The 20,621-nt window shown below is 53.6% G+C and overlaps 9 protein-coding genes across 9 annotated transcripts; 4 read left to right on the top strand and 5 right to left on the bottom strand.

The window, feature by feature from the left end:
* Positions 1-90: 90 nt before the first annotated feature.
* PFLUO_LOCUS3826 (uncharacterized protein) lies at positions 91-1,604 on the bottom strand (the record flags this gene model as incomplete). The annotated part of the gene is made up of 2 exons (XM_073781114.1): positions 91-1,539; positions 1,596-1,604. The coding sequence occupies 2 exons, from the start codon at positions 1,602-1,604 to the stop codon at positions 91-93; spliced, it is 1,458 nt and encodes a 485-aa protein (XP_073637901.1).
* A 1,360-nt stretch (positions 1,605-2,964) lies between these two features.
* Positions 2,965-4,497, bottom strand: PFLUO_LOCUS3825 (uncharacterized protein; the record flags this gene model as incomplete). Its single annotated transcript, XM_073781113.1, has 1 exon — positions 2,965-4,497. One exon carries the CDS (start codon positions 4,495-4,497, stop codon positions 2,965-2,967), a length of 1,533 nt encoding a protein of 510 aa, XP_073637900.1.
* Positions 4,498-5,331: 834 nt separating this feature from the next.
* PFLUO_LOCUS3824 (uncharacterized protein) lies at positions 5,332-7,549 on the bottom strand (the record flags this gene model as incomplete). Its single annotated transcript, XM_073781112.1, has 6 exons — positions 5,332-5,752; positions 5,820-6,155; positions 6,209-6,364; positions 6,436-6,587; positions 6,648-7,316; positions 7,370-7,549. 6 exons carry the CDS (start codon positions 7,547-7,549, stop codon positions 5,332-5,334), a joined length of 1,914 nt encoding a protein of 637 aa, XP_073637899.1.
* A 2,289-nt stretch (positions 7,550-9,838) lies between these two features.
* On the top strand, positions 9,839-11,173 carry PFLUO_LOCUS3823 (uncharacterized protein; the record flags this gene model as incomplete). The annotated part of the gene is made up of 3 exons (XM_073781109.1): positions 9,839-10,256; positions 10,325-10,935; positions 10,991-11,173. 3 exons carry the CDS (start codon positions 9,839-9,841, stop codon positions 11,171-11,173), a joined length of 1,212 nt encoding a protein of 403 aa, XP_073637898.1.
* A 361-nt stretch (positions 11,174-11,534) lies between these two features.
* PFLUO_LOCUS3822 ([4Fe-4S] proteins maturation) lies at positions 11,535-12,579 on the bottom strand (the record flags this gene model as incomplete). Its single annotated transcript, XM_073781108.1, has 2 exons — positions 11,535-11,903; positions 12,253-12,579. 2 exons carry the CDS (start codon positions 12,577-12,579, stop codon positions 11,535-11,537), a joined length of 696 nt encoding a protein of 231 aa, XP_073637897.1.
* Positions 12,580-12,804: 225 nt separating this feature from the next.
* On the top strand, positions 12,805-14,433 carry PFLUO_LOCUS3821 (Kynureninase (L-kynurenine hydrolase); the record flags this gene model as incomplete). The annotated part of the gene is made up of 4 exons (XM_073781107.1): positions 12,805-12,994; positions 13,047-13,393; positions 13,450-13,930; positions 13,985-14,433. 4 exons carry the CDS (start codon positions 12,805-12,807, stop codon positions 14,431-14,433), a joined length of 1,467 nt encoding a protein of 488 aa, XP_073637896.1.
* A 505-nt stretch (positions 14,434-14,938) lies between these two features.
* On the top strand, positions 14,939-16,538 carry PFLUO_LOCUS3820 (uncharacterized protein; the record flags this gene model as incomplete). Its single annotated transcript, XM_073781106.1, has 2 exons — positions 14,939-15,211; positions 15,264-16,538. The coding sequence occupies 2 exons, from the start codon at positions 14,939-14,941 to the stop codon at positions 16,536-16,538; spliced, it is 1,548 nt and encodes a 515-aa protein (XP_073637895.1).
* Positions 16,539-16,837: 299 nt separating this feature from the next.
* On the bottom strand, positions 16,838-17,523 carry PFLUO_LOCUS3819 (uncharacterized protein; the record flags this gene model as incomplete). Its single annotated transcript, XM_073781105.1, has 3 exons — positions 16,838-16,913; positions 16,969-17,321; positions 17,386-17,523. The coding sequence occupies 3 exons, from the start codon at positions 17,521-17,523 to the stop codon at positions 16,838-16,840; spliced, it is 567 nt and encodes a 188-aa protein (XP_073637894.1).
* Positions 17,524-18,222: 699 nt separating this feature from the next.
* On the top strand, positions 18,223-20,620 carry PFLUO_LOCUS3818 (uncharacterized protein; the record flags this gene model as incomplete). Its single annotated transcript, XM_073781104.1, has 4 exons — positions 18,223-18,470; positions 18,517-18,592; positions 18,647-19,011; positions 19,063-20,620. The coding sequence occupies 4 exons, from the start codon at positions 18,223-18,225 to the stop codon at positions 20,618-20,620; spliced, it is 2,247 nt and encodes a 748-aa protein (XP_073637893.1).
* Position 20,621: the final 1 nt, after the last annotated feature.

The following is a 20,621-nucleotide window of genomic DNA, read 5'->3' as shown; positions in this document are numbered from 1 at the left end:
TCTACTTGGGCGGTCTGGCGGCATATCGAGAATGGGTGCAGCAGATTGTGCAGAATGGCTTGGAGGATTTCGAGCGAACCGCTCACTCAGTCAACTAGCATCGCCAGGCGGGATGGTGTTGAGTGCAGCATCGGTATCGGCGTCTTGAACTAGCTGTTGCAGGTTCTGGCGTACAGTGAAGACTGATTTTGAGCTCTGAGGGAGCTGGTCGAGGGCACGAAGAATGATGGATGAGAGATTAGTATGGACTTCGCGAGTGATGGTTCGCTGTTGGTATTTGCGATGAATGGCCATATAAATAAGTTGTACAGATGCCAAGACATAGTCCGGACAAGGGTCAATGCCGATAAAAGATAATCCATTTCGTGGCTGTGCCGAGGACGAAGGTAAAGGTGTCGTGTGTTGTCCAGTCATGGATTGTGTGCTCCGATGTGACTCTGGGTCACCCACGACGTACGTGCTCTTCAGACCAAAGTCCAAAACGTTCAACGTTGCATGCTCGGCCTCAAGTCTTGTTTCGTGGATAGACGTGAGCAGATCGGAGCGATTGGCGGTTTCCAGGGCATGAGTAAGGATCAATGTGCCCAGATGATGGTGCAAGACCATTAGGTACCAATTCAGACGGTTGGTCTGATTGAGGAAATTAAGCTGTTTCTCACAACGGCTCATAAGGGGCTCTATGGTCATCTTGAATACCTCAATACCATCGCGGAAGGAATCCCACGCAAACAGAACCCGGTCCTCGTCGACTCCTTCTCGCAAGGCTTCCTTGACAGAAGCAATAGTCCGCCACAGGTACGTTCGGCAGACCCCTGCTGCCGAGATGATCTGAGAGGCAATCTCATCAGTCAGCTCGAAGCTAGCGTGGCGCCAGGCTTCCGTCCTAGCGTGAAAAGACTTGGTCAAGAAGCCTCGTGCAAGAACCCAAGCGGGTTCAGCGCACGCACCTTTTAGTCCGGTAGTCAAGGTCGAGTTGAACTCCAAAGTAACCGAGGACGCGGTGTCCCAGGTGACAGCAGCCCAGTAAGCGCGGCCTTCCAAGTCGAGAAAGGCCGGCCTAAAATCGGTGGTTGGCAGGGCAGACGCTGTCGTTAGCCCGATTGACCAGGCGGAGACATCGGAGCCGTAATATTGGCAGCTGCGGAGCCGCGAACGAAGCTGCTGGATCTGTAGCAGAGCGGCCTGGACACAAACAACGCCGTTGATGCCATCAAGCTCCTCCTCTTCGGAAATGCCCGAGGGCACTGGGGTCTGGCTGAAGAGGTACAATGCAAGGGCGGAGCGGTAAGAAACGCGGTTGACGACTCGTAGCATGTCTTTCCTTGTCGCACGCCAGCTCTCGCGGATGAACCTCTCGAATCGGCCAGCATCATCGCCAGGATTGAGATTCGGGGTGAGCGAGGGGAGCCAACGAGATGCGAATGCATGCGTCGCGCACCGCAAAGACTCATCTATTTCGTGGCTCCTTCGCTCCTTGCGTCGCAATGCTTCGTCGTCACCAGAGTGGTCGCATGATCGTCGTTCGCCTTCCCGCGTTTCCTCCGTACAGGCATCAAGATCGCGGAAAAGACGTAGAGGGGGAATGCTAATTTCACCCTGGGCATCTTGTCTAACGCCAGTTCAACGACGAAGCTTTCTTCAATACGCGAGGAAGCTTCACTTACACGACGGGACAGCCATGTGAGCCCACCCAAAGACCAAACAAAGTCCCAAATCCCGCATCGAAGATGTGATCACACCATCTCCCGATCTGAGCTTCAACCGAATCTGGACCCGGCGATCCATTGAGAGAAGTGGACAGGCCATCATCGCCATCGGCTGTCACGGGTGACGAGATTGACACCGCGCCAGTCACATCTCCATTTGCCTCAGTTTGAGCAACAATGGGCGGCCCAGATGATGAAGGGCGCCGAATGGGAGGGATGAACTGAGCTCTTCAAGGTGCGACGCTCTGGCAAGATTTCTTTTTGATTGTCCCGGATCCACTGGAACAGGCGTCAGTTTCGTAGGCTTGAAGCGAGATAGATTGATTTCGTTGTTACGTTGAAGGTGCACGGGCGTTGTCTGTCCAGGCATTTCGAGCATGAGCCAGACCAGTTGATATTGCCAGGTTGATACCCAAGTCGGGATGCGTCGCACGCGACGCGAGCTAGGCGACAGGCGTCGCAACTTGAGAATTGCGTCCTTTTTAGGAGCTCAGGAACCATGTTCTCCACTGAGAAGGCTTGGGGCGTGAGACGGAAAGAGTCTGGGCTTGACAGTGGAGGAACACAGAAAATGGCTCTGTTGGGTCTTTACCACCCTAGAGCCAGCCACCCACCATCGACCCCCACTTTTTTCTGGGATTATGAATGGGTTCGAAATGCCTTCGTACTCTAGGAAGCTAACGTAATTAACTAGCGAGCCGATCAGCTAACCATGATCGCGCCCTAACACGTCCCTTTCCCGTTTCCTACATGTAGATAACAACAAGGGTGCAAATCGATCTTGATCTAAGCATGTCCCTATGAAAATGAGTTGAACCAGTAATTCGTTGATCTATTTATCTCATCAAGTCTCTTTTTCTCTTCTGCTCGACAACATATTTTTTCTTTCCAGATGGGCAAATCGCCCAACAGCAGAAACCAGGGCAATGGCAAACATTGTACGCCCTTCCAGTAAATCATCCGACTTTGATTTTGAACCCGCGGAACCTGAAAACGTCGGGTTAAGGTAAGCAAGCAACAACAACAAAAAAAAGAAACATGAGTATGCGAACTGACAAAGCAAGGGCGAGGAGTGGAGGCGATGAGAAATAAATTGGGAATGAGAAAGGGGAAAGGGAAAGAGAGAAAAAGAAAAGGAGGAAGAAAAATCAATCATCTCAGGTCGTTGTCCGTTCCTTCTCGCATGCATGCAGACTCCTCCGTTCTTCGCCGTCAAAATAAACGAGTCAAATCCGTCCACAGATGGCAGACAGATCCTCTAGTAGACCCGGGCAAGGTTGCGCAGGTACCAGTCGACCAGACGACGGCCGGCCTTGGTCTCACTGACATGGATGAGGTCGTTCTCAAGCGCATAGTCGAGGTCGTTGGCAATAGCGGGCTCGCCATCCAGCAGGCCACCGTCGATCCAGCGGATCTCGCGGCTGCGCTGCTTGTTAACAAGCAGCCACGAGCGAAGCTTCTCGGGCTCGACCTCGAGGAAGCCAGCGAGCTTCTTGAGGTCCATAGTAGTATACAGCTTCAGGTAGGAGCGGATAGTGGGGTTGAACAGGGTGTTCTTAATCTCGTCCATGAATATGGAGGTGTGGTGGTCGACTGGGTCGACGTTGGAGGCTGGGTTGTCAAAGTCCGGCGGCGTAGGGCTGATGAACTTGGGGCAGGCGGAGCGGAAGAGCTCCTCGAAGATGGGGAGAGCATCAGGCCCGCCGCGCTGCATGCGGTAGAACTGCTCGCCGTACTTCTCGCGCACGGCCGAGTGGATGGTGTCGTCCAGGCGGGTCGGGTGCAGCGCGACGCAGATGGCGATCAGGGCGTACATCTGGTCGTTCTTCTTGGCGATGGCATCGTAGCTGTTACCGCCCTTTTGGAAGTTCTTCGTCCGCGACACATACACCAGGATGTGGCTGAACATGCGGATCGCGTCGGCGTACCGCCGCATCATCATGTACGAGAAGCCCACATAGTAGTACGTGGTGAAGTGGGCGGCCATCACGCGCGCGAACATGGCCTTCTTGTTCATCTCGATGTCGTCGAGTGTCTTCAGCGCAAGGCTGAAGTCGCCCAGCAGGCAGTGAACCCGCAACAGGCCGATGATCGAGAAGTACCCGAGCATCTTGTACAATGGCCGGGAACCGTACTCGCCGGCGAAAGCCATCGGGTCTTCTCCCCTCTTGATGGCAGCCTGCTGTTCATTGATCTGCGAGCGCTGGATGAGAGAGTACAGCACGTTCAGCACCGAGTAGCAGCCCCATGTGTTCGGGTTCTCGCGGAGCACCTGGGCCTCCTCCTCGTTGGACCCGCTGCGAGCAACCCGGTTGCGGTAGCGGCAGAACGACTCGAATTGGTAGATGAACTCATCAATCACATCCCAAGCCCAGTAATACTGATTGTCAGAGAGAATGTTAGTCTTATACAAAAAAGGAAATGCCAAGACCTTTCCCGTCCGTTCAATCGAAGAATGGGGGGGGGACAAAGAAACACCTACCGAGGGAACCTCCAAATCGACAGGACCATCCGAGTTCAGAATGTAGTGGAAGAGACTGCAGTAGTTGTCATAGCTGGCGAACTTGGTCTCTAGAGTAGCCTGGTACTCCAGCGGGGTAGCGGCCGCGGCGAGTTGTGCCTGGAGGTCTTGAGTCTGGGATTGGCCGCCGAGGGATGTCGTCCGGTCCAGCTCGCTCATACTATCATCGAAATTGACCTGCTCGCGATAGTCGTTGACGAGAGCCTCCTCCTCAACATCGGATTCATCGTTCAGGTTGGGGCGCGCATTGGCGCGGTCGTCGTACGACATGCTGGGTGGGGAGAGATTTTCTTGAAAAGCGGATCAGAGGGATGTCGGAGAAGGGGAGGATGACGAAAACAAAAGTCGGTTGAATGGCCGCAACAAAGGGCGCGGAAGTCGGGGTTGGCAGGGATCGGGCACAGTGGGTTTTGGCGGGAGAACGAATTTTGAGGGCTTTCGCTTGTGGCTTGTTATCTTATCAGCTGACTCATCGACAAACATCCAGGTCTATATTCCGCAAAATCAAGATGGCACGGTGGTATCTCCGAACTCAATACTATAGATCCTCTATGACAATGGCAACATCTACGTTCGATGGCCACAACCTTCACAATTGAACCCCCAAACCCGCAGCGGGGGGTACCTATGCAGTTATGTGTCCTCGTTAGCGAGGAGGGAGGCCACCGAAGGAGGGCTGACTGGAATCAAGCTACCCAGGAACAAACTACGTAGATGCGGCGAAAAGTCAAGAATTGAATCTTCTTCGTTTCTCTATCAAAAAGGACTATACCATTCTGATCTAGTGGGCAGGCCGCCCATGAGGAGTGGTCCAGGAAATGCTTCCGGGCGTGACAATCACACAGGGTATTCACACTCCGCGAGGCCGGGACCCTGTCCACGTACAATCGTACAATACAACGCAGCCCTGCCATCTGGTTCGAGAAGGTACGATGGCAGGGGAAATAGAACATCACATTCGACCCTACCGCGACAACCACCCTCTCTTCCCAGCGTCTCTTGATATCGGCTGGACTGCCGGCCACCACACGAGTGACTCGATGATCAATCATCCCATCTGAAATAGCGACGCGATGCATGCCAAACTTAACCTACGACGATGCTTCAAAGCCCTTCTCCGTGCTCGGGATCATTGATCTCAATCACTTCAGCGGGTATCTCGACGACGCCACTCTGGGCCATCAATCGAATCTGGCGGATAGTTTCGGCGATCGGTTCGAATCTGTGGTCAATTGCGGTTCCAAATCGCCAAAGCTCGGCGAACGGTTCTCTCGCTTCCTTCCAGGTTGCCAGCTGGTGTACGAGGACCAGGAGACCGGACCGAATGGCGCCGACCATTTGGCGAGGGATATACCGGATGCCGTACGACTGGCGATGGATACGGAGGCACTCGGCCGTCTCCTCGGCGGATCGGGTCTGGAGTACCAATGCTTCCTGTCGCCAAATGAGATTAGACGAAGGTCCTTGCTCATCGCGGCGAACCAGCATTTCAAAGAGAGCCATGATTGCGTGGAGACATTTCAAGCTTTCGTTTCATTTCCGTCAGCAAATGCCACTTACATCGCCTTTCGTTTCGTTGGGCGACTGCTTACCGCAAAATCAGGAATCCCGAAACCGGCTGGTCTTCAATCTGTGATACGTCGGGGCAGCGACTCAGCCAGTCCACAAAGCGATTGTATGGGTCTTGTGCTTTGACCCATAAATCGTCGATGCTCAGGGTCAAATTGTCCAAAAAGAGGTTTTGAACATCTGCCACGATTTCCATCAACTCGGAAAGTCCATCCTGCAGATCTGGCAGATGCGCTTTCTTCCTCGGATATACCAGCTGATTCAATCGTGGATACGGGACCCAAGCAACGTCGCCTATGCCGACTTGGAACCCCGGCTTTTCCAAATTCGGCGTCTTCTGCAGCTCCATTGCCATTTGTCTAGCACGCCAGTCAGCCATGTCGCAGATCTTACGGTGACGTAGGTCCCTTACGAATTCAGATTGAAGATACCCCAGGCAGTGGTTGAGCGAACTCGTTGCATCTCTGGCGAATGATTCGCCTCTGGAGGGAGAAACAATCCCATATCGTGGGCTAACTGGACCGCTTGTCGGAGGAGAAGCCAGCCCAGGTTGGCTTTGCCTTGACATCTATGACTGCAAACTTGTTTAGTCCTGGAAGAGCACAAACTGTGTCGATAATACTTCGGTAGGCGACATACACGCAACATATCAGAAGGAGTGATTGGACATTCGAAAGCGTTGGGCGGCCTTCTTCTGATTTCCACAAGCTTTCTGCCTCGGACAGAAAGAGCTGTCCTCGGAAAGCGCTGTCTTCTTGCTTGGAAATGACTTGCGGGCTATCGGAATAAACCTATATTGAGGAGTCAGCCAGGCTCCAGTCGGCAATGGGTATTCGTGGCGCGATTCGTACGCTTGCCATTGCGAGAAGGCTATTGACCAGGAGTGGGGTGCAAAACTCCGATGTCAGATCCTTTGCCTTGATGTGTTTGAGAAAAACGTCTTGATCAATCAGCTGGGAGCATGGATGATCCCAGGTGAGGTATAGCGAGATCAAGTGCGAAACTAGTTGACTGTCATTGGTGACCTTGGTCCACGGTTGCGCTGGAACCCTAAATCGGGGGATATCGCAGAGGTTTTCCAGCGTGACACGAGCATAAGGGTCGACGGTCCTCTGTGGCGGCAAGTCCAACCATTCTACGTCGTCCTTTTCCTGCTTCACCTGGACGTCTTCCCCTGAAACGTCCATGTCGTGAGGGTCCGGGAGCAACTGGGGGTGGGTGGAAGCGGCGATCGGGCTTTCGACAGCACGAACCACCTCCTCTATATCGAAGTCATCCATGCGAATCATCTTCACGACCCGGTTGACCTCATGCCTGTGCGGTGACCGAATCCTTGTGATCAAGTCGTCCAGCAAATGCTTGTAATTATGCAGCTCCTCGATCTTCGCCTCGAGGCCACTGATCTTGGCGGTATGCGCCTCTTTGCGCCGGAGATCGAGCGTTGGGTCGAACTCGCATTGGGTACCTGTGGCCTTGCACGCATTACACGGCGGTTTCGGTGGTTTGCCAGCACCACTGCACTATAGCCAAGCCGTCAGCTAGAACCAGGCAGCGGGGGGACGAGAGCATTTACCTTTCTCTTTGCAGTCTTGCATGCCTTGCAGGCCATGGAGGTCTTCTTCAGGCGCTCGATGCTGGCGGACGACTGCGGCGCAAATTTCCGGGGCCCTGGCAGCAGATGTGGAAAGGGCCTGGTCATATCGTCCTGGCTCTTCCTCTCCAGGGCCATACCCGTTATGTCTTCCTGGCTCATGATGTTCTCCGGGGCCACCAGAGGCCTTCCTTGGGGATGATGGGGTACCATAAGCATCAGGGGGGGGTTTCTTCCACAATGCAATCGCTGGCGGTGGGCGGTACCTGGCACTCGAAGATGCGTGTCAGCCACCCACCGGATTGTTTGAAGAGGGACAGGGATTAGAGGGAGACCAACCCGTTTAAGTCATGGGATTGTTTGACTATTGCTGGCCCGTCAAACTTTCCCTCAGGTACTTGAAAACCAAGTACCTGAGAAGATGCTGGTCATTGCGATTGAGGTTGCGACGGTGGTGGTGGTCGAATCGGAATGGAAGAGGGCGAGAAGCATTCACTCTGGCAGAGGACGAGTCCGGACGGGTGGTGGATGGAAAAGAGAGAAAGGGGAACGAGGTGTCATTCTTCTAGACCAGCCGTCACACAGATTATCCTTGATTGCAATCTGATACCCACGGACATCCTTCCGCCTCTGCTCCACTTTTCCCCTTCTCGCCTGAAAGAAACGGTGTCGTGGCAATTGGCCCGTGCTAGGGTGAAGCTATACGAACTAGTGCCATCACTGATCAGTCCGGGAACGAATCACACCCGATCCACGTCGCCCTTAGGGCCGGAAAAGGGTTCAGTACCGGCCAGGGTTTGTACGCAGTGGCGACATCCCAAGCATCTCGCTTGATGACCTGGAACCAACAACGTAGTGGCGGCCTGCCCAGGGGGGGGGGAGAAGGTATCCAAATCCTGACAATGATCTCCGGGCGTGTGATCGCCTATACATGCGGAATATTCGTCCACCAATAATTAATATATGAGCGGGCTGGCCGCCCGCCAATAATTGAAGGGTTGGACCAATTCCTGCTTTGGACGAGTCCTCCACTTTGGCACTAGGCGGCTCGGCGGCGATGAGATGATGTCAAAAAACATCAGGCTCATTCCACATAAATTCCACATCGTCAGCAAGCCCACCGCCCAAAGCTTGTTTCCCTATGGAACTACACCCATCCGTCTCCGCCCAGACCTCCTCGCCGGCGCTGACGTGCATCACCCGTCCGTTTCGTCCATTCCTTGCACAAAACTAGTTTTTCGTCCGAGTCTCTGGTACCTACGGACGGGGACGAAGCACGGTGTTCAGCGCGGGGCGTGTGGTGATTGTCTCCCCAATGGAGAATGGAGATAGGCGAGATTCTGCCAATTCGACCGGAAAAGAGGGCGACGACTACTAACTAGGGGATCGGCGGATTCTCGCATTCACCCACTCTCGGAGGAGGCGAAGCACGCGGCAGTCTCCCCTATGAAATCGCCGCGGAAAACCTATGGAGCATGGATAAACATTGTTATCCACGAAGGTTTGAGGCAAACTGATGTCACATTATTAATACGGAAAATACATCCATTCAAGAATCCGGTTTCGTGGCGGGGAAGGAAGTATGAGAGATGCCTCGATAGCTCACTTAGCAGCATGGGGATTTAGTATTCAATCATCGCGAGGCAGTAGTCACTAGTGAACGAATCACGATTGTTTTCACCATGATTTTTACCCATCGATAGGGTACCGACAGCCAGACAGAATCAAATCATGGGATCCCTCTTTCCCTTTGCTCTCTGTGGAGCGGCCCGACCGACACAGCGCAGATGCATCTTAGCGGCGGCCTTTATCTCAACGTCTTCCTCTCTTCTAGCTAAACTAACCATTCCCCATAGCTTCTATAGTTCGTTCCTATTTACACGGCTATCCTCGGACAGGAGTCCAAAAGTGGGTCTCCCTTGTTCCTCTCCGATCGATAAGGGGCCATCCTCGTTATCAGTCGCTGTCATTCACAGGGCGCGCGTCTGCCCTACGCTACTCTGCCCCTACATATGCACGTTCGACGATCGAGACTTGGTGACTCAGACATGTGTATTCCCAGATGTATCTTTGTCTGTACTCGAGACCGAATTCGAATGCTGAATTCATTTCCATATATCATAATTCGAATGGCTGTGTCTGCCGATGGCAAATGTGTATCCGAATTTTTTTTTAATTTTTTGGCTCGGCCCGCGTTCTTAGAGAACGGATGGCCGGGGCAAGCCGCGCCCATATAAGAGAGGCCCGTTCCGGAACTTCGTTTCGGCTTGTATTTTCTGAATCACAAAAGCAAATCCAAAGACTACACGATTTTCTGTTCGGGCACGGGAATTCTCGAGCTAAAACTCTGATAAGAGTGACTCACTCCATCCACTCCCCACATACTACCTTAAGTCATTGAATTGCTGCAATTGACTCTCCTCCTCTCCATCTCCATTCAATCCATCAGCAATGGGCTCCATCACCTCTCCAAGAATCGGCGAGCTGGACGCCTCAACCTGCAGCCTAACCCGTACCACCACTCCCCGCGATGTACCTGCGCCCGGTTCGCCTGAGGAATTGAGCCACTCCTACTGCACCGACCACATGGTCACCGTGCGGTGGACCGCCGAGACGGGCTGGGAGACGCCGCAGGTCAAGCCGTCCGAGAACCTCAGCATCCCCGCCACGGCGGGCTGTCTGCACTATGCGACGCAGTGCTTCGAGGGCATGAAGGTGTACCGTGGGTACGACGGGAAGCTGCGCCTCTTCCGGCCGGATTGCAATGGCGAACGGCTGAGTGGGAGCGCGGTGCGCTCGTCGCTGCCGGGGTTCCAGCCTGATGAGTTGAAGAAGCTCATCGCGAGGCTTATGGAGGTTGATGGCCCGCGTATGTGACTCCCCTCCCTTCGCAAGATATCTTCTGTGTCGGACTATAAATCTAATATCATGGTATAGGCTGGCTCCCGCGAGACCGCCCGGGCTCGTTCCTGTACCTCCGGCCTGCGATGATCGGAAACGGCCCACACCTGGGTGTCCAAGTGCCAAAGGAAGCCCTCCTCTTCATCATCGCCGTCCTCTGGCCAGATGTGAGCAAAGTCAAGAAATACGGGCAACCGGGCGCGCCTCAGGGCCTGCGCCTCTACGCCTCTCACCCAGACAACATCCGCGCCTGGCCCGGTGGCTTCGGGTATGCCAAGCTTGGCGCGAACTACGGCCCATCGCTGCAGGCGCACGGTGCCGCGCAGGCGCTGGGCTACGATCAGATCCTGTGGCTGTTTGGTGCCGAGCGCCAGGTGACCGAGGCCGGGGCGAGTAACTTCTTTGTTGTGATGCATAATGCCGATACCGGTCGTTTGGAGATGGTTACTGCGCCGGTGGAGAATCAGCTTATCCTGCCTGGTGTGACGCGGCGGAGTGTCTTGGAGCTTTGTCGTGAGAAGCTGGCGGACCGGGCTGTTGGGGGGTTGGCGCCTGTGCAGGTTGTGGAGAGGGCGTTGACGATTGGTGAGATTGAGGTGGCGGCGAAGGAGGGGCGTCTTGTTGAGGCGTTTGTCTCTGGTACTGCTGTATGTGTTTCTCTGTCTGGTCCTTTTTTTTCAACTTGTATCATGAGCTAACAAGAACAACCAGTACTTCATCACGCCCGTCGAGCTGATCCGCAGCGGCGATGTCGATATCAGCACCCTCGGTGCATCGGGTGAGCCGGCTGGGTACGCCTCCCTGATCAAATCGTGGCTTGAGGCCATTATGTATGGCAAGGAGCAGCACGACTGGGGATATGTCATTGAGAACGAGGAGAAATAGACGATGTATAGTTATACATCTCACGATTGGACTTTTTGGCGATAATCTCTCCTCGGTTTGTTAAAGATGGTCTTAGTTAATTTCAGGCCCGCTTTTCTGTATATACGTACGTTGATAGAAAAAATCTCGATTCTTTTCGCACATACAGACTAATATACTGAGCTTGGAATGGCCCTTTTTATAGCATTGAAGAATTTCGGTAGTAGTAGTGTATGTAACGAGAGAAAAGCATGAGAGAAGAGAGAGGTATAATAAGCCATTGTTCTATCTTCGCAGAGCACACGCATATGCCATACAAATCATGTTCTGGATGTACAGGATTGATCATGATCAGAATATAAATCATTGACCACCCAATCGATCAGTCAGTGACATCAAAACTCGTTCCACAACCGCAATTACTCGTCGCGCGCGGGTTATCCACAATCTTAAACTGGCTCCCAATCAACTCAGTCGTGTAGTCGATTGTGCTACCATGCAAAAGCTCCAACGAGGGCTCATCCATCACAACCTTCGCCCCCCCGCCCGGTGCATCCGTCATGGTTACATCTTCCTCGCCCTCGAAGATGGTGTCTTCTTCCGCGTCGATCTTGGCCGCGGACTCCAGGGACATCAGATATTGGAAACCATGGCAGCCGCCGCTGGTGACAGTGATGCGCAGGTGGTGGTAGGGGTTTTCTTCTCTAGTGGCGGAGGGGGAGGTGTTTGGGTCTGTGATTTCGCGGAGGCGCTAGATGATGAGGTTGTTAGTTTGAAAAAGAAGTAGACAGTAAACGAGAACAATAAAAGATCAAAAAAAAAAGAAGAATACATGCAACAGTCAGGATTCGCTGGTGGTCACCCACCCAACTACTAACTGACCGGCGTGTGGCTTAAGTACGGCTGAGCGGACGGGAAGCCCTGTTCTCCACACCCTGTGGTCGCATGTACTGAGAACATCCGTAAAGCTGCTCATACCGGGCTGGAGGTATGGTTATGCTCCAACTCAAGAGAAAGCCAGCACCACCACTACCCAAGTATTTCCCATCCGCTCATCCTGCCAAAAAAAAATGTGAAACCAAAGCAGTAGTCAAACGTACCTCGATCGCCCGTGGCGAGAGCTTAATCATGAGCGTGTCGCCATCTTCCCCGGCGCGCGGGTTCTGCGTGACTATTGTAGCGGATCGGACAGTCGAGGAGGAGAAGTAGGCATGTTGCGGACGGAGGAGCAAATGCCGAGGAGTTGAGGTTCTTGACAAACAGCGCGGGGCGTTTTGGTGAATGTGAATGTATTGCCGGCAAGCCGTGAGTTTGCCGTCGGGGAATGCGGAGAGACGCTGCGCCGGACGGGAGGTTGAATAGAGGCGGGTTTGCGGGGCTTGGGACAGCCGTCGAGCAGCGGTTGATGAGAGTAAGGGCCGTGACATGATGAAGACTGGGGTGTTTTAGGAGGAGAACATGGCGAAGGCGATGGATAATCTTGCTTAGATATCCATCGGCCATCGATTCGGCAGTATTGTCATTGGTCCGAGTCAGGCGGAGGGATGCGGCAGAATAAATGGGTGGGAAGGGTAGGGATCGGCGGTGGGATGACATTGCTCTTCTTTGCAAGTGGAAGGTCCGGTATACTGCTGCTCGCATCTCTCTACAGGATGGGCTCCAGACAGCATGGCCAGGATCCCAAGCATGGTCTCCCGCTCTCCTACCGCGATGACGTGAGCGCCTACACCAGAGAGTATGCCGAAGCACTCGATTCCCAAGATCCGCTGCGACTCTTCCGGGACGAGTTTATCATTCCGACCAAAAAGGACCTGAAGCGGAAGGTGTTGGCTAGGGATGAAGGTATATTTCTCGTCGCTTTTGCCGATTGATTATACTAAACAGCCCCCAACAGGCGAGGACGAATCCTCGGCTCCAAAATGCATCTACTTCTGTGGCAACTCCCTCGGAGTCCAGCCGCGCAGTATCCAGCAGTATATCGAGCGGTATCTGCGCACGTGGGCTACGAAAGGTGTGACAGGTCATTTCGTACCGCATGAGGATCAGCTCCTACCTCCATTTGTGGATGTGGACACCGCGGGAGCGAAGCTGATGGCGCCCGTGGTTGGTGCTTTGCAGAGCGAGGTCGCCGTCATGGGGACCCTGACTGGTAATTTGCACTTCCTGATGGCGAGCTTTTACCGCCCAACCAAGGAGAAATATCGAATCGTTCTAGAGGGGAAGGCGTTTCCGAGTGATCATGTATGTGTTGCCGTGATATATATATTGTCACAGCATACTGATTTAAGCACATACAGTATGCGGTCGAATCTCAAATCCGCCACCACAATCTTACCCCGGATGATGCCATGGTTCTGATAGAGCCAGAAAGCACAGACTCTCCCATTCTGACAACGGAACAAATTCTTAAAGTCATTGATGACAACGCCTCGAGTACTGCGCTGATTCTTCTCTCGGCCATCCAATTCTACACAGGACAGTACTTTGATATTGAACAGATTACCGCTCACGCCCATTCCAAAGGCATACTGATCGGTTGGGACTGCGCCCATGCCGCGGGGAACGTGGATCTGCGGCTCCATGACTGGAACGTTGATTTTGCGGCGTGGTGCAGCTACAAATATCTCAACAGTGGACCCGGTGGCATGGCGGCATTGTTTGTTCACGAGCGGCACGGCCGTGTGGACGAGAAGCAGGCTGATAGCGACGACACATTCCGTCCTCGATTCTCTGGCTGGTGGGGCCATGATAGCAAGACGCGGTTCAATATGGAAAATAGTACGTGCTTTCTTGCTGGCCCTCATGGATTGCAAGACTAACCCAATGCTCTAGAATTCACCCCCCAGCCCGGCGCCGCAGGCTTCCAACTCTCGAATCCTTCGGTCCTGGACATGAACGCCGTAGTTGCCTCCCTCGAAATCTTCGACCGAGCGTCCATGGCTGCAATCCGCCAGAAATCACTCAGTCTCACGGGCTACCTGGAGCACCTGCTCCTCACGTCCCCGCTCGACGCAGCCGCGGAAGACAACAAGCCGTTCACTCTCATCACACCATCCAATCCACACGAACGAGGCGCGCAGCTGAGTCTACGCCTTCAGCGCGGTCTGCTGGATTCGGTGTTGAGTCATTTGGAGGAGAATGGGGTGGTGATCGACGAAAGAAAGCCGGATGTTGTCCGTGTCGCGCCCACAGCCCTGTACAATACATACGCCGAGGTGTGGGAATTCTGTCAGATCTTCCTGGAGGCGTGTAGATTGGCAGTCCGGTCTCGGGGCGTTTGATGTTATCCCGATATCGCTACTGGTGTCCAATGAAATAAATAGAAATTAGATCTCGGCCTGGAGCATCAGTCGCCGAACTGCATTTTCCCTTCGAAAGAAGCCAAAGAAGCGAGTGTGGAGATTTATAGATCCGTCTAGACGCAGCTGCCTAGAGCTGCCTGGAGTGGGACCTTAGAAAAGGTTGACCGACTCGCAATGTTCATACTTTGCGTCCTTATCGGGACCTGACCCCCCCACCCCCGATAAAGCTCAAGTAAAAGAGGGTTCGGCTTTTCGGCACAGACCCAGTTTTGCCCCTCCGCAAATCAGGAAACGGGATGCCAGGAAAAAAAAATTCCGGCGCCGCTTGTCGCTGGTTTCGCTTCGGATTTAACTACGGAGGGTACTAGTTCAAATTAATTCTTCGTAGTGGGGTTTCTTCCTTCTCAACATGTTCTCTTCGCCGTTTAAATCGGCAAGCTTGGTGCTCGGATGTTCTCGCACCAACTGAACTGAACTGAACTGGATGGCCGAGCCTACGGAAAAGGACCTAGAGTCTGCCGCTGCTCAGGATGCCAATAATGCGGGGAATCGTCACGGAAGTAGTGGGCCCGACGTCGCTGAGGTCGACTACTCCGTCTTCACGGAGTCGCAGCGTCGATATATTGTCTTTATGGCCTCGTGGGCCGGCTTCTTCTCGCCGGTTTCGTCGCAGATCTACTTCCCAGCCTTGAATACCTTGGCCGAGGATCTGCATGTCACAAGTTCATTAATCAACTTGACCCTTACAAGCTATATGGTGAGTATCTCGGAAGGTTCTATTCTTTTCGTCTCAAAGCTCATGTCCCCAGATCTTCCAAGGTCTATCGCCCATGTTCATTGGCGACTTCGCCGACAACGCAGGACGACGACCAGCGTACGTTGTATGCTTCACTCTCTACATTGCAGCCAACATTGCTCTTGCCCTACAGAGCAACTACGCAGCCCTCTTCGTGCTCAGGTGTCTTCAAAGCGCCGGGATCAGCACAACCATTGCCCTCTCCGCAGGCGTGGTATCCGACGTGGCCACCGCATCCCAGCGCGGCTCATATATGGGCTTCGTCACGGCGGGATCACTCCTCGGACCCTCCATTGGACCAGTGATCGGAGGCCTACTAGCGCAGTATCTGGGATGGAGAGCCATATTTTGGTTCCTCGCTATTTTCTCCGGAACGTTTATGATCCCGTTCCTGATTTTCTTCCCCGAGACCGCTCGCGGAGTCGTTGGGGATGGATCACTGCCTCCTCAAAAATGGAACATGTCCTTGATCAGCTATCTCAAGTCCCGCAAAGCTCGCGAGGAGGGTATCACCTCTGACTCGTCCAGGAAAAAACTATCCTTCCCCAATCCTTTCCAGACGCTGTCCATTGTCTTCCAGAAGGACACGAGCATTATCCTATTCAGCAACGCAGTGCTATTCGCTGGGTTTTACGACGTCAGCGCCTCCATACCAGCCATCTACCGCGATCTATACGGCCTAGACGACCTCCAAATCGGTCTCTGCTACATCCCCTTTGGGGTAGGCGCCACCATCGCTTCCATCGGCAACGGCAAGTTCCTAGATTTCAACTACAGACGCATCGCCAAGAATTTAAACTTCCCAATGGTCAAGAACCGACACACCGACCTCCGGAACTTCCCTATCGAAAAAGCGCGGCTGGAGATCGCCTTCCCGCTCTTGGCGATCGGAAGCCTGAGCATCCTGGTTTTCGGCTGGTTCTTGAATTTCGGAATCCATCTCGCCGCGCCGACAACCATCCTGTTCCTCATGGGCATGTCCCTGACCGGGGCGTTCAATACCGTCAGCACGCTGTTGGTCGACCTCTACCCGGAGCAGGCGGCCAAAGCTACCGCCGCTAACAACTTTGTGCGCTGTTTGCTGGGCGCGGGAGCTACGGCCTTGATCGATCCCATGCTCAATGCTATGGGCAGGGGCTGGTGCTATTCTTTTATTGCATTTGTCATGTTGAGCACGTCGCCGCTCCTGTTGTTAGTGATTCGGCATGGACCGAGATGGCGTGAGGAGCGGAGGGTGAAGCTGGAGGCTCGGAATGGTGGGAGCGATACGCGGGCTAATAATGAGTAGTCATGAGAAACGATGATGTTGATGTCCCACTAAGACTATTAGATCCAATAAAATCTGTTCTGCACTGGCATAATAATGGTCTTTCGACTTACTATAGAGGACTTAACTTAGGATATTCATATTCAGCTTTAGACTATTCTTCATCGAACGTATTTCGAAACTACAAGTAGTAAAAGTGTGATGAGAATAATGCCTTCCCGGCACATGGTTCTGCGAATGGGCATTCGATGAATCAGGACGAAAGCAGCTTCAAATTATTCAGAAACAATCTATTTTGCCTCGTATGTCTCCTTCCTGCATCAGCTAAAAGCAAAATAAGCCCGCTCCAAAGGTTGCCGTTCTGACTCCCAGGCCAACCAATCCGACCTCGTAGTCCTGTCCACCCAGTCAGTTCAGTTCCATCAGAAAAAGATAAAGGATAAGAGCATACGGCAAAAGACCCATGGCATTAACCTTCCAAATCCCCAGAGCCAACAGTCCCAGCTGCATCAGTACATAAACCGCCTTGACACCGACCAGCTTCGCGCGCGTCGACTCGGTGTCAAATTTGGCGAATGCGGCATTGGTATTGAACAACCCCTGGATGGGACCCTTGAAGAGCATGAACACCATCATGATACTAAAAATCTGCAGGCTATTGCCGGACATGTACATCATGATCGCGTTCATGGGGATCTGCTTGGACGGGGCGATGGCGATTTCCCACGCTTTCTTGATCTTGAGCGCGTCGGTTTCTTCGGGCTTCGAGGTGGTGGGCTGCTGATCCTTTTGTTGTTTTTCGCGCTGAAGAGAGAAGGGGATAGAGTGAGCCTAGATAGTCTGGGAGTTGCGTGGAACGGCTTCTCACCTGCTTGCCTACTGCTTTGCTGCTCGAAAACCCGGGCGGGTCAGGGATGCTGGAGGCCGCCTTGGTAGGGTTGGGCATGGGCGAGTTGAGTGCGACGACCCATTGCGGTGGTGGAGGGGGAGGAAGAGGCTGCGACATGATGGCGTGGTGTGTTGCAGTGAAGAAGATGGATGATGACAGGGAGAGAGAGTGCGTCAAACCAATTCCTCCGCAATCCCGCCCGGCCACTCCGCCTTCTTCCTTCTTCCTTCATCTCTCCTTCCTCCTTTCTTTTTCTTCTCCCGATCCAATTCATTTCTTTTTCTTGTCGGGTGCAATTCCCCTTGCTATGACTACGAGCAGCATTACCGTCCATCCTCCCAGGCACTTTCGATCTCTCTGAACGCTTTCCGAACCCGGTTCCTTGAAGAACCCACCACGGACCCTTTTTTCTTGCCAGCTCTCCTCGACCCCAGCACAACGCACAACCTTTCCTAGCGCCCCGTCGGTACCTAAATCCAGTGCTGGCATTCTGGCACTTGGCTGGACTCTTTCCCGCTCGTTACGCATGTGATTTTATCGCACGGCCAGGCTAGTCTCGAATCCGTCGCTCTCAAGCGTTCCGCACCGGACCCCTCCTCCGTTGATTCGCCCACGCAATCATGAGTACTTCCGGGGGTGATGCGAAGTTGTTCGCCAGGGTATGTGATCGTGCTTTTGTCTCTTTTGTGTGCCCTGCTGCCCGTCGTGGCTTTTTTCTTCCCTCCTCCTTCCCCGCATCTTACTCCCCTCGACTATGTCTGTTCTCGAAGGCCTCACGCTTTTGTTCTCTACTACTGCCCCAAACTCTGATACCCCATGTTCATCGGCTTCGCCCCCTATGCTGGGACCTACAGCTCACTCTTTCCTCAATCCCGACAGGGCAAAGTCGCCGAGCTGCGACAGGAGCTCAGTAGCGGCGGCAAGAAGGACAAGAACTACTCCGCCAAAAAGATCGCGCTGAAGAAGATCGTTGCCAACATGACCATGAGCAATAACGATATGGTAGCCCTGTTTCCGGACGTGATCGACTGCATGAATTTATCCAGCTTGGAGATCAAGAAGATGTATGTCTGGCAGTCACACCGGTTAGTAACGTGCTGACATCTCTAGGTGCTTTTTGTTCCTGGTCAACTATTCAAGGATGAAGCCCGATGTCGCGCTGAAGGCGCTACCGATTCTGGTCCATGTATGGCCCGCATACCCATCAACCAACGAACTATGTCTGACTTTGGCTCAATAGGATATGGAGGACACCAACCCGCTGGTGCGCGCACTCGCATTACGAACCATCGCCTATGTACATGTCCGCGAGTTCGTTGAAGCGACCTTTCAACCTCTCAAACGCCTGATGCAGGACAACGATCCCTATGTCCGCAAGACAGCTGCCTTTTGCGTGGCAAAACTGTATGAGCACGACAAGAAGATGGTGGAAAACTCCGACTTGATCGATAGACTCAATCGCATGTTGAAGGACGAGAACCCGACAGTTGTTTCCAGCGTTTTGGCTTCGTTGGTGGACATTTGGGGCCGGAGTGAATCCATCTCCCTTACTATCGACTACGTCAGCGCATCGAAACTGGTTTCGATTCTGGCGGACTGCTCTGAGTAGGAACGAAACCCTTTGTATATGCGAATGACAGCTAACAGCCTTCGCAGATGGGGTCAAACCTATATCCTCGAAGCATTAATGTCTTACGTGCCCCAAGACACCGCCGAGGCGCTCCTGCTGGCAGAGCGAATTGCACCACGACTATCTCACTCGAATTCTGCGGTTGTCCTCACTTCTTGTCGAGTCATCCTCTATCTCATGAACTATATTGCCGACGAAAAACACATCACTTCGTTATGCAAGAAAATGTCACCACCCCTCGTGACATTGCTCTCTAAACCCCCTGAGGTCCAGTATCTGGCACTGCGAAACGCCATTCTGATCCTGCAGAAGAGACCTGAAGTCCTGCGAAATGATATCCGGGTGTTTTTCTGCAACTACAATGATCTCATCTACGTCAAGGTGACCAAGTTGGAGTTGATGTTTATGTTGACCACCAAAGAGAATATTTCCGTGGTCTTGGCGGAGCTTCGAGAATATGCCACTGAAATCGATGTGCATTTCGTGCGCAAGGCAGTCCGCGCCATCGGAAAACTAGCCATCAAGATCGAGTCGGCCGCGCGGCAGTGTATCGACACTCTTTTGGAGCTGGTTGACGCCAAGATCCCGTACATTGTCCAAGAGGCAACGGTGGTGATTCGCAACATCTTCCGCAAATATCCCAACCAGTACGAGAGTATCATCGGACATGTGATCCAAAACATCGATGATCTCGATGAGCCCGAGGCCAAGGCAGCCATCATCTGGATCATCGGTCAATACGCAGACCGGATCGAGAATTCAGACGGTCTCTTGCAGGATTACCTGGCAACCTTCCACGATGAGACCATCGAAGTGCAGCTCGCACTGCTGACAGCCACCGTCAAGCTTTTCATTCAGCGGCCCACCAAGGGCCAACAGATCGTCCCAGAGGTGCTGAAGTGGTGCACCGAAGAAACAGACGACCCGGACCTGCGCGATCGCGGCTACATGTACTGGCGTCTGCTCTCCACCGACCCAGCATCCGCCAAAGAAGTAGTGATGGGCCAAAAGCCCCCGATCACCGCAGAGAGCGAAAAACTGGACCCGCGCACCCTCGAAGAGCTGTGTCTTAATGTCGGCACCCTGGCCACCGTCTACCTCAAACCCATCCACCAGGTCTTCCGCGCTGCCCGCCCCCGTCGCCTCCAACCCAGTCCGGCCCTGCAGCGCCCACCCCTCGAGGACGGCACCGCGGGCATGCTAGACTACAACCCACCATCAGCCACTGCTGGAGCAGCCGGAAACACAAGCAACAGCGGCCTGGCTACCATCGTTACGACAGGAAACCCCATCAGTCCCATCAACCCCGCCCCTCCACCTAACTTCCCCGTCGCGGCGCCCGGCACCGGCCCCAACGCGGCCACGGGCCAGACATCCATGAACGACGCCGTCAACGCCGCAGACTCGTACTTCAGCGGCGTTGGCTCCCAGCAGATGGCGTCGATGGACCTTGGCGGACGTGATGACGGCATTGGCAATGGAGGCGCCCAGCAAATGCAGTACGTTGTCACGCAGAATCAGCAGCAGGTGTATCAGCCTCATTTGGCCGGTGGGGCTGCGACGGGCGAGTTGTTGTTGCTATAGT

The sequence above is a fragment of the Penicillium psychrofluorescens genome, assembly GCF_964197705.1.
Source record: "Penicillium psychrofluorescens genome assembly, chromosome: 2".
In the NCBI taxonomy this organism is placed as follows: domain Eukaryota; kingdom Fungi; phylum Ascomycota; class Eurotiomycetes; order Eurotiales; family Aspergillaceae; genus Penicillium; species Penicillium psychrofluorescens.
The sequence above is the reverse complement of the archived record's forward strand: the minus strand, read 5'-3'. Positions and strand labels throughout refer to the sequence as shown.